The following is an 11,416-nucleotide window of genomic DNA, read 5'->3' as shown; positions in this document are numbered from 1 at the left end:
TTGGGCTGTGTTTTGCTATCTTTTACACACCTGTAAGGCTTTTTTGTTTTACTCCTGGAACTCTCAGTTTATGAGATCTAAATTATTGTCTGTTGAGAGCAAACTGGAACCTTGTTCTGCAGGGGTGAATAACGTGAGTTCTGCAACCTGAGAAACTCAGATTAAAAAATCCAGAGAGATTTCCACTGTGGAGCTGATGGTGAATGGGTCACTTCCTGAACGTTGGTGTTTCAGTTTTAAGTGAGGTGAGGGGTGGTTCTTTTAGTGACAAGTAGAGAAAAGGCTGCACAATTCTTCAAGGTTGTTCTAGTCAAGGATGTGCACAAACTTCCAATTAATTTAATTTCCCATTTTAGGCTTACAAGTATTCAAAAACCTTAATTAAATCCATACAAGTTGGGAAAAAAAAATATTTTTCAAGGGTCAAGACCTGTTTACCTGCATGTAAAATAATAATGGTGGCTTGCTCCAAAACAGGTTTGCACCAGCTGGTCATGTACTGTTTGCCTTACACAGAAAGCTTTCAGCAACAGCTGTACTGCAGGAACCACATTTCCTCTCTCAGTTTTGGTTTTTGATGAGTACAAACTAGGGATTGTTCCTGCAGTCAGATCTCAGTGAGGGGATGTGCAAAAGAAGCAGGAGATAGGAGGCACATGGACCAGGGTGTGCAGTGGGAGCCTGCCTGATCCTTAGACAACTGACACCTTCATCACAAAAGGGAAAATTTTAATTTATACCAGCAGAGATGATTTCACAAGTGAATTAATTTTTCCTCCAGTGTGCACCACGATTTGCATCTGTCTTGTATTAAATAGGCTGTAACTGTTTATCACAAGACTGACTTAACATTACATGTAGTAGCTGCTTGGAGTACTTCTAAATTTGAGTGCTGTAAATTAACTGCTTCCCATGATACTCCATTATTTAATTGGAGCAACTGATGTATTTCCATTGATAAATGCCACTTTCCATTCCATTGATAAATGGCACATTCCATTCCATTGAAGAACTCTGAGGTGCAGGTCTGCAGAGCTGCTCCAGGGGATTGGGGATGTTCCATCTGCACTCAGGGGGCAGCTTGAGGCCAACTCCTGCCATTGCCACCAAGAAATTACCTTGAAAATGTTAATACAAAACTTCTTCTGTCTCTTCTTCTGCCTGATAAGCTGCTTTAACATTGCTTCTGAAAGATGTGAGTTTTCTACTGGAAAAAGGCAGTAAATTGTAGCTCTAACATGCCACAATTATTTTGCAGAGAAAGAAAAACCCCAACACTAAGTTATATAGTAGCAGTTGCTGTTCATTGCAGTTTAAATAGTGAGTTGTTCACACTTAGAAGCAAAAGCCAGATGGGTGAAGGCACACAGCATGATTTAACTGTGATAAACAGCTTTGAAAACTCCGTGAGAACAGTGTAACAAAAGTGCAAAAAATACTAAAAATAATTAAAATTTCAAAATAAAAATTATCCTAGGAATACAAACATGTTTTTTTAAAAAAGTTTTTAAAGTGAAACTTCTATAAAATCTCAATCACTTGGCTCTCGTGCAGTCCAGATCATAACACTGAGCACACTTTCTGTTTCCTGTGGCCCTTTGCTTTCTTCATGGCACTCAGTGCAATGGTTGTGGCTTCTTTAAAAACATTTTCTATGTTCTCACGACATTTTGCTGAGCATTCCAGGTAAATTTGTGCATTAATCTCCTTGCAAGCTGCCTCACCCTGGAAAGAACAGAAAGGTGAGAAAAGATGTAATTTTGGTGATGAGTGAAGGAAGGTGAGTTGGGAAGAAAGGGAGTTAATTTGTACATCTTTGCAGTCCTGAAGAAAGCAGCTGCCTCTGAGTGCAGTGCTAGAGTGTGAGTGGCATTGGTAATAAACTGAAGCACTGTAAATAAACTTGGTGTTTTTCCACTCTGCTGAACCAAAGCCTGGCCTAAGAGTTCCGAGCATTAGAGACTCTTGAGATGCAGAGTCCTGATAGCACAAAAATATTCTCAAAAGTATTGAATTTCTTTACTCTAAATGCTGAGGTAGTTACTTAAGTGAGGATGTCTTCATGGTGATATTTTTTTCAAGCCTGACCTTAACTATTCTGTGATGTCACCTTCAGTAATGAATGTCACATGCAAGGACAGAATCTGCACTGATGCCTTGCCTTGTTTTGCTGGTGCACATGCAGCAACCTTGACTTTTGCTTTGAAGCATCACAAAGGCTCAGCCAAAATCCTCATAAAAACAAAGGGGTGCCTGCATTTCTCAGCCATGCAATGGGAACATGCTTGAATCTAAAATATTTCCATGCAATGCTGGTTGTGTGAAATCACTACAGACAAAGCACAGTGATTTCTTACTTGTGATCCTGTTATTGTTCCTGCAGAGCCAGCCCCCAGGTTTGACTCGTGAGCCTTTTACTGTGAATTCCATGTCTGCAGCCCATGGCTCACAGACTCTGCAATTATTCATTGTAATCTCTGGGAGTGGGGTCACTTGGGCTTTTATTGGAGGGGGAGGGTATTTCTTCATATTTAAGCAGTTTGTCTCCTTCTAGTTGTTTGCAAGCTGCAGTGGTGGCAGATGCTGTTCAGGTCCCCTGTGCCTGGCATGGGAAGCATCATGTCGTGTGGCCCAAGGTGCCATCAGCTGTAAAAAACTGAGGTAGAGCATATTTCAGGGAGGGAAAACCAACTGGGAGGGCTCACATAGGAGACAAAGTTTGTATAACATGTGGGTCCTTGAGTTTAACTGCATGAGGCCTCAGCAGACTGGCCAGCAGTGTCTGTTGCTTGCCTGGAACCTCTCATGTGAGGATGATGAAGGGATTTGTTCATGCAAACAAGGGACAATCTGCAGCTGTTCACAGTGACAGGCTGGGACCTCATCTTGTGTGCAAAGGAGGCAAACTAAAAGGCCCAGCATGGTTTTGTGGTGATGCAGTTGCAGTTTATTTTCCTGCTGTTTAGAAGAAGTGGTGATTCACTCAAGGTCGTAGTGCACTTGACCCTGTTCCCTGGACGTGTGTGTCAGTTTGAAAGCTGCTGTTCCTGCTCTGAGGTGAGAGGAGAAGGATGGCTTTGTAGTTTAGAAAAAAAGAAAAAGAAAAAATTGGAGGACCAGAGCAGAAAGGTCTTGTATGACATGGAACAAGCTGTTCCATCACTGTTTCTCCTGTACCTAGGACAGCTATGCCAGTGACATAACACTACTCATAAATCTAACTGCTTCATAATACTTAGAGATACTGATGATATGTAGTTTTCTTAAGATTACTTTAGAGACTTCAAAGAACAGTCTCTCATGTCAGAGAAACCTTGCAGATGTTCTTGCTATTGGCCTTGAAAGGGTTTATTTTTAAGTGGGATTTGCAAAACACATTTATTCCAGAACAGTCATACTGGAATGGGTTTCCTAACATCTCCAGTCTTTATCACAGTACTGACCAAAGCACCAGTGATGGCTGCAATGTAGGCTAATAACAATTATGAAGGAAGTCCAGCAAACTTGTTAAGGCTTACAAACTTGTAACAGTAATAACCCAGCTGTGAAAGAAGAATGAGATGTCATTAGCATAAAAGGCAGATAGTTGTGTCCTTTAAAAACTGCTCGTATTTCTCTTTACTTTGGCACTAAAAATGGGTGGTGATTTGACCACTTTCAAAAACAACTTACAGAAAGCTCTGTTAGTGCTGCCAACCATTTCTTGATCTGGATCACCTAATTTTGCAGTGTCTGTGATCATAGCTGTGAGGAGCAATGCCATCACGTGCTTTATCTCCTGCCAAGAGGCCACCACTGTAGGAGCACTGAGGTTTACCTGGTTGTAGGTGATGGGCTCCTGCCTGGCAGTCCTGAGCCTGCGCAGCTGCTCCTTGTCCTTCCGAAGGTCGGTCTTGCAGCCGATGAGCACGAGCGGGACACCCCGGCAGAAGTGGTTCACTTCAGGGTACCACTGGGGGAAGGAAAACAAAACTTTTACATCTGGTTTTTATTTTGTCGTTTGTTTCCTGAAATCAAAACAATACAGCCAAAGCAGCATTTAATATAAGTTGCAATTTTAGAGTTTTGGAGTTAGTCTAGTGGGGGGGGGGTTCAACATGCACTATTTACATCCCAGAAATGTTTAAAAGTCCTACCCAAAGTCAGCTGCTTTATAAAAACATAGTGGCATCTGTCTCTATGCCAAAATGTTTATTTACCATCTGTTTAAATTCTGAGGAGCTCTTCTAAAGTCACATTTCAAAACAGAATTTGGACTAAGTCTTGCTTTGTTTTCCTGGTGCTATGTCCAAGAATGCTTTGGAATGTTACAAAATCCCAGCACAGAGAAGTGGTTGCTCTCATCTCTCCCCTGCAAATAAATACGCATGTGATGGAAGTAGTCTTGCCTCTAAGATGTGCAATGTTGGTTGTGTGACATTTCTACAGATAAAGAAGTGATTTAATTGCTGGTGTTTGATCTTCTTAGTGAGAGTCAACCCCGGTCCTGAGCACTTAGGAGCCATGGAGAGGTGAGCCCCAGGTCTAAGGTCTGTGACCTGCAGCTCAGTGCAGGATGAGTGATCTGGGCATCCACACACCCAGGGTACAGGACACTAAAAGCACCAGCATTTCTAATCTGACATCTTGTCATATATCAGGCATGTGTAATTCATTTAGAAGCCTCTTACCTTGGCTGCTACATTATCATAGCTAGTGGGGTTCATGACATCGTAACAAATTAACACAACATTGGTGTTCTGGTAAGAAAGTGGCCGCAGCCGATCGTAGTCCTCCTGCCCTGAAACACACAGGATGGTTTGGATGAAGAAATCTCTGTCCTGAGCAAGCAGAACAATGGGGATATGTACAGACACATTCTGGAGATCAAAAACAATGGTACTATAATTTCATACTTGCAAAATTCCTTCCCTTGAGTGCAGGAGATTTCCCCTCGCTGACAAAATTGATGATTTAGTACACAGAACACATCCTTGGCAGGTTTTAATATAAAGCCTGCTTTGTCCACTTGCTGAGGACTTAGAAGCAGTTCTAAACACTGACTGCCAAGTTGCTGCTCAAAAATAAAGTCATCAAGAGGAATATGACAATTATTATTAAATATTTTCAGTTTGACAGTGGCAGTCCCCATAATCATTTGCACATGTGATGCTGTGAGGAAAAGAAACGCTGTATTTCCTAGACAGGAATGGTGAAGTAGAAACCTTAGTGGCAAACTTGCTTTTCCCAGCCTGGTGAGCTGAGAGGAAGCAGTGATTACACACAGGATTGTACAAGCCATGCTGCAGCATGAGCCAGGCTTAACTTGGCCTTTGAAGCAGGACTCTGGAGCAGATCTGAGGGAATTCTCCTGAATTCTGGAAAAGCAGGGGATTTGTCATACTTCTGATTAGGAGGGATACTCTAGCACATGATGTGACAAGAGGAAGCTGATTTGCTTCAGACCTGTACTCTTCCCCTTACAGTAATCACCATGCCAGGGTCTGAAGGTGTCTTGCTTTGAGAGATTAAGTTCAAGAAAGCCGTAATTCCCAGATACAGCTGGCAGCTCAGGGAAAAAACCCAATCTTTTTCATTTAAAAAGGAAGAAAGCATGATTCAAGCAGTCTTTAGAAGGTGTATTTGTCATCTGAATGCTGGAATCAGGCACGTGTCTGTGATGTACTGAATTTCCACGAGGAGAACTGGGAATGCTGGTCCTTCCCACCATCACCACAATCCACACACAGACCAGAAACTGCCCTACAGGGAAGTCCCACAACTCAAATCTTCATGTTGATATTTCAAATGAAGGAATGTTCAGAAAATTTCAGTGTGCCCCAACTTTACAGCAACGATTCCTGCTCTGGCACCTGCCTCAGTCCAAAGTCATGTACTCATCACTTGCGAACATTTTTGTCTCCAGTCTGAAGAACTGCAGATACTAGAAGGCCATTATTATACAATATTTTTCTCCTTTCCTTAATTTAAATGATTGGTTGAGATACATTTTATTCCAAGGCAATCCCTGCTGAATAAGCCATTACTCAGTTTGCCTGGGATGTTTGTACAATGGGAATCTTGGACTTGGACCATTTTGTATTTGAGCTTCCACAACAGCCGTGGGCTCTGTGGGGAGGTGCAGAACAAAGAGGGATTGATATCTCAGGGTTTAATCCAGAAATAATACACAATTGACAAAATTATGCATGTTGTATAAACATTCAGAGCAAAGACTGTACTGCTTATCCCTTCTTATTCTCCCAAACCATCTACTTGTTTGTAACCAATTTGCCATTTTGTTGCTGAGATAATCCCTTAAATGCATTAAATACATCAGATGCCAATTTTTTTTCCTCCTAACTTCCTCTAGTTCTGTATAAAGTTTTCCTTGTTGAAGTTCAAGCCTCTGAGTTTCTAACAACATAACTTGTAAAATTAAAAGGTTCTCTGAGTTGTTGTTGGCAATTGGTGAGGCAGACAGGGCTGTCCCTTTGGGAGAAACGTGTTTATTTGCTTGGAATCTGAACAAACCTCTAAATTCACACTCTCCTGGATGGGATAACAGAAAAATAGTCTTTAAATGTGACACAATATGTTGTATTGCAGGTCAAAAACTATAGATATGCCCTTGTGAACTGCTCCTTCATCTTCAAGTCCATTTGCAGTTATGGCTTTTAAAGCAAACAATAAACACATGAGAAAATGCTGTGTAAAACACAGCTCTGTGTGCATTTGGAATGCTGGATACAGAGTCCAGGACAGGGTGGGGTGCAGAGAGCAGAAGGGGAAGGTGAGATGGCAATTGCTTAACCTGTGTTACAGCTGGGGGTTGCAGCACTCCGGGGAAGGAGGAGGAAGCTGCTCTTTAGAAGCTCAGATGCAGCTCCTCAGCTGCTGAGGATGTAACGGGACCCAGATCAAACTGTATCTAAACATAGACATCCCCCTCTCTGGAAACAATCCCTTTCACCCCCTGTCCTCAAGTGCTGCGGGTGAAATGCAAGAAAGGGCCTGGGAGACTTTTTTTCTCTGTAAAGCTGCTCAGTCTGTGGTCAGAGCTAATTTGGCAGAGATTTAGGTTTTTTTTCTAAGAGTTTTAAAAAGGAGGAACAGAGGTGAACCTAAGCAGTAACTGAATGTCTATGCAAAGCCCTGTGTGTGCTTCCTCAAACACAGGTAGCTCTTTTCTTTCTCCATTTAACACAAAACATGCTGTGGAGGAGTTGGTTAAGTATCTGCCTACGTGTGAGCACATCTGTGACCCCTGTGTCTTCCTTGATTCATTGTACCAACAGAGACTTTGGGTTTTTTTAAAGAAAAAACTCCACCCAACCGAATTCACCTAAAATTTGGTAATTCCCTGCCAAGCCCAGTGCTCTGCGTGCCCCTGGGAGATGCTGTGTAACCACACGACTGCAGCCAGGCCCTGTGGTGGGGAGGGAGCTCTGGTGGTGGCTGAGGGTGAACAGGAGAAGTGAAACCACAGGTCTCAGTCTCATGTGCATGTTCACATCTGTCTGCTCTTCCTCACCCCTTTGCCCATGCACCACCAAAGAAGTGCCAGCCTGTGAGCTGCTTGCCAGTTATGTTTTTTTCCCTATTCAGTTTAAAACAAATTGCAAAATGGACATTCTTGGCAGGAAAAAAATTGGTAGAAGAGGACACTTGGGGCGGGAGGAGGGGCACACATAAATTAAAAAATTGGGGGTTTCGACTTAGTCAGGCATGACTTCCTGTCAAAGCTATGAGAAATTATTCTTGCATTCAAGAATTCTGGCTTTTAAAATTTCTCTGAAGACCTTGTGCTTCTGTCATCAGAGACCTGAAAAACCTCTCTGGAGGCCTTGCATGTGCTTCCTGTCAGGCACAGCAAGCACCCACAATGATGAGGCATGACTTCCTCCCCAGCCAGCAGCGCTCTGCTCTCTGCTCTGAGAAACTGCTGCACCAGGAATTGAGCCTCGTGTCTGAACTGCGCCTCGGGCATCAACACTGCCCCCTTGGCATGGAAAAACTACAGAGTTCATTTACCTCCCAGTGCCTTTGCCTCTGCCGAGCACAGCTGGAAGTGGAACCTTTTAATTGAAAAAGCAGCTGCAAAGGCTGTTTGCAGACAGACAAGTGATGTTACAAAGCCTTTACACATTGCATATGTGTACCACCAACTTCCTGCAACAGCGTTTGATGAGGAAGACACAGTACCACAGCACAAAACGCTCACCAAAAATTATTGTTCTGGTACATTTTAGACTAATCCATTAAGTTCATTTGTTACCAAAATTCTTGTCAAGAAAAGAATACCTTTTATATCTTGAAATGTTTGTTTCTTAAGCTTTTTGTTTGTGTGCTCCTACCTCAGTAAGTAGGACAAGATCAAATGTTTGAGCTGCACAGGACTTGACAATACAAAGAATCTTTCCAACTTTAAACATGGAGCTGAACCCGTCCTTTACCTTTCCATGATGCTGAAGTACACCCAGCTCTATTTACTGTTGCTCCAAGCAAGATCCTAAAAATACACAACTCTTGGTGCTAGTCTAACCCTTAAGGAACTCAACATCAGTTTTGTACTATTAAAAACAGGATGAGATTAAAACGTGTGCTCAAGTGAGTCCTTCCTCTAGCAAAACTTCCAGTTACAGAAAGAGGCTGAAAAGCTGCTTGAATTAGAGTTTGACAGAGTTTATAGATATGTACCATAAAACCAAGTAAGCAGCTTTGAAATAGAATCAAAATTCAGGTTTTCCCCCTCCCAATTAAATGTCTTAATCCAGGTGACAATCTCCCTGCTTTCTTTCTTGCTCTGTCTTATGGAAAGCAAAAGAAATTTAACAGGAAGGGAGGAGACAAGTGTCAACAGCCTCAAGAAACTTGTAGCCTTGTGGCCATGGTGATGTTTTGGGAGGTGAAAAATGTTGGGTTTCGAGGTTTCCAGAAGAGAGATGGAAAGCAATTGTTCTTTCACACCAACAATGGCAGCTCCACTTCCCAAAGTGTCTCACAAGACACAAAATACACCCCACTGTTCTCCAGTGGAGCAGTGCTTTAGTCCAAATCAGTTTTTACAGCTGTGAATTCAATGTGGAAGGTACACACTAAGAGTTATATGCATAAACGGGGAAATTACAGGACATGGGGTGATGGTTTTAAGCTATCAGAGGGCAGATTTGCAATAGATATACAGGAGAATTTTTCATAATGAGGCACAGGCCGCCCAGAGAAGCTGTGGCTGCTCTATCCATGAAAGCATCCAAGGTCAGCTTGGAGAAGGCCCTGAGCAACCTGATCTAGTTTAAGGTGTCCTTGCTCATTTTAAAGGTCCCTTCCCACCCAAAGTGTCCTGATGCTGCAGTGAGCCATCAGCTCAGTGGGCAGTCCCTGGGCTCTGGGGGCTGCAGGGCTGCTGCAGAGCTGAGTTTTGAGACACGAGGAGCTGTGCACCCCTGCCAGGCTGAGGAGAGCTCCGTGCTGCACTGCTGGACCTGCCCAGCCCACTGCCACCTCTGGGTCCAGCCCCTGCTCCTTACAGCCTGGAACAGACTCCAAAGGCAAATGCTGGAATGTGTGGCATGGGGATTTTAAACGAGAGCTCACAACTATGTGGCAGGCAAAAAATCCACACTGACAGCAAACAAATATAAAAATCATGAGTGCAGCGGCAGGTTCTTGGTGCCAACACCCTGTATTAAGGAAATTCCTCTTTGGTTGCTCACAGCAAATTCCAGTCCTTCTCTTTTCCTCTTAGACCCAAACCCCTTACTATCCAGTCAAATGTATGTTATCCCAACTAAATGGACTTAGAACAGTAACACTGACCCAAGAAGACACATTGACAAATTGGGTGCTCAGGATCTTACTACACTGTAGTAAAAGTTAGCAGTGAAATTCACTTTTAGATTAAAAGCCTTTTAAATTATGTTTTCAGCCATCACTTGCAGTATACAAGAAGGTAAGTGTGTTTTATTACTATTAAAAATGACTGGACTGCATTTGGTTCTTATTTGTCTTGGTGTAAATTTGGAACAACTCCACAGGCTTGAACTGAAACAGATGATTTACACTGAGCTGAAACCCAGCACGTGTCAATTTTAGGGTTCATTTAGGAAAGCAGCTGGGTAACAGACTCTGGGAACTTTGAGTGAAGTTGAACACAAACCATTTCACAAGTTCTTCAAATGAACCTGAACAACTATCAGCATTTTCAAATAACTTTTACTGCCACAGCCTTTTGATTTTGAACACAAACCAGCCTTTTTCTCCTTCCCTATTCAATCACACATGGCAGCAGATTAAAATGTTTTCCTGGTTCATTGTATTATGCTTTGCATCTGGGAATTGCGTTTTAATACTTCCAGATATGGTTGCTATTTGATGTTTCTGAATTAATTGGGTTGTTAAGATAATGAATGAGTTGATGACCCGAACTGACATTAGACAATCAATTCTTTTTTTTCTGGAAGGCACATTGATATGCAACAGGTAATGGTGGTTGGTTGGTTTGTACTTTCCTCTCTAGCAGTTTTACCTGCAATGCTATGGCTAAACTATGCTGGTAGAGAAGAAATTTGAAAACCTGTCCAACTTTACAGTCTTCAAATATTGGGCTGATTTAAGCTGACACTGAAAAATCTGCTGGAACAGGAACTGGGGTGCGTGCGCTCACAGGAGCAACACTTTACAGTTTCTGCTTATTTGCCTGAAGTTACGAAAGGCTGGGCCGGGTTTGGGCTCAGTCCCAGGCCAATGTCCCCGAGTGCTGCCCTCGCAGTGGCCACACAGGAGCTGCCCTCGCAGGAAAGTGGAACCCCTTACCTGCGGTGTCGTACAGGTTCAGGGTGACCTCCTTCTTCCCCACCGTCACACTCGTTGTGTACTTCTCAAAAACAGAGGGCGCGTATTGCTGCAAAGGGAGAAGGATCTCGATGATCTCAGAGGCCTTTTCCGACCTCAGTGGACTCAGTGATTGTGAGAAGCGGTGCTGGCGGGGCCCAAGCGTTTGGGCCGGCCCCGGCTGCGGCCCCCAGCCCCGCGGGGGTGGCAGCCCCTCACCTCGGGGAAGGAGCCCTTGGCGTACACCATCAGCAGCGACGTCTTCCCGCAGCCTCCGTCGCCCACGATCACCACCTTCACCTCCTTCCTGCCCGACGGGGCGGCCGCGGGGCCGCGGGGCTGCTCGGCCGCGCCCTCGGGCACGGCCCCGTTAGCCCCCTCCATGGAGCGGGAGCGGAGCGGGCCCGCTGAGGGCGCAGCGCGGCCGGGACGCGGCTCCGCTCCCCCTGCGCGCCCGGGGCGGGCAGAGCCGCCCTCGCCCCGCCGGGGATTGGCCGCGCCGCGGCCGCCGCCGCCGCCTCAGGTGCCGCAGGGCCCCGCCCGGGCCCCCCCGGACACTGGGGGAGCCTCTCTCGGAGCCGCGGCCTCATCGCCGGCCCACGGC

General features: G+C 44.4%; 1 protein-coding gene across 2 annotated transcripts; it reads right to left on the bottom strand.

Annotated features, from left to right (window-relative positions):
• Window positions 1–616: 616 nt before the first annotated feature.
• On the bottom strand, window positions 617–11,196 carry RHOF (ras homolog family member F, filopodia associated). Of its 2 annotated transcripts, XM_066562523.1 has the most exons (6): window positions 11,032–11,196; window positions 10,795–10,882; window positions 4,671–4,780; window positions 3,818–3,952; window positions 2,358–2,656; window positions 1,612–1,725 (listed from the first exon to the last, which is right to left on the bottom strand). In XM_066562523.1, exons 1-5 carry the CDS (start codon window positions 11,194–11,196, stop codon window positions 2,618–2,620), a joined length of 537 nt encoding a protein of 178 aa, XP_066418620.1. In that variant the 3' UTR covers window positions 1,612–1,725; window positions 2,358–2,617. The 2 variants fall into 2 exon arrangements, with proteins under 2 accessions (XP_066418619.1, XP_066418620.1); XM_066562522.1 differs by lacking the exon at window positions 2,358–2,656 and having other exon boundaries at window positions 617–1,725.
• Between the last annotated feature and the right edge of the window lie 220 nt (window positions 11,197–11,416).

The sequence above is a fragment of the Molothrus aeneus genome, chromosome 18 (genome assembly GCF_037042795.1).
Source record: "Molothrus aeneus isolate 106 chromosome 18, BPBGC_Maene_1.0, whole genome shotgun sequence".
Lineage (NCBI taxonomy): Eukaryota > Metazoa > Chordata > Aves > Passeriformes > Icteridae > Molothrus > Molothrus aeneus.
This window is presented reverse-complemented; position numbering and strand designations above follow the sequence as displayed.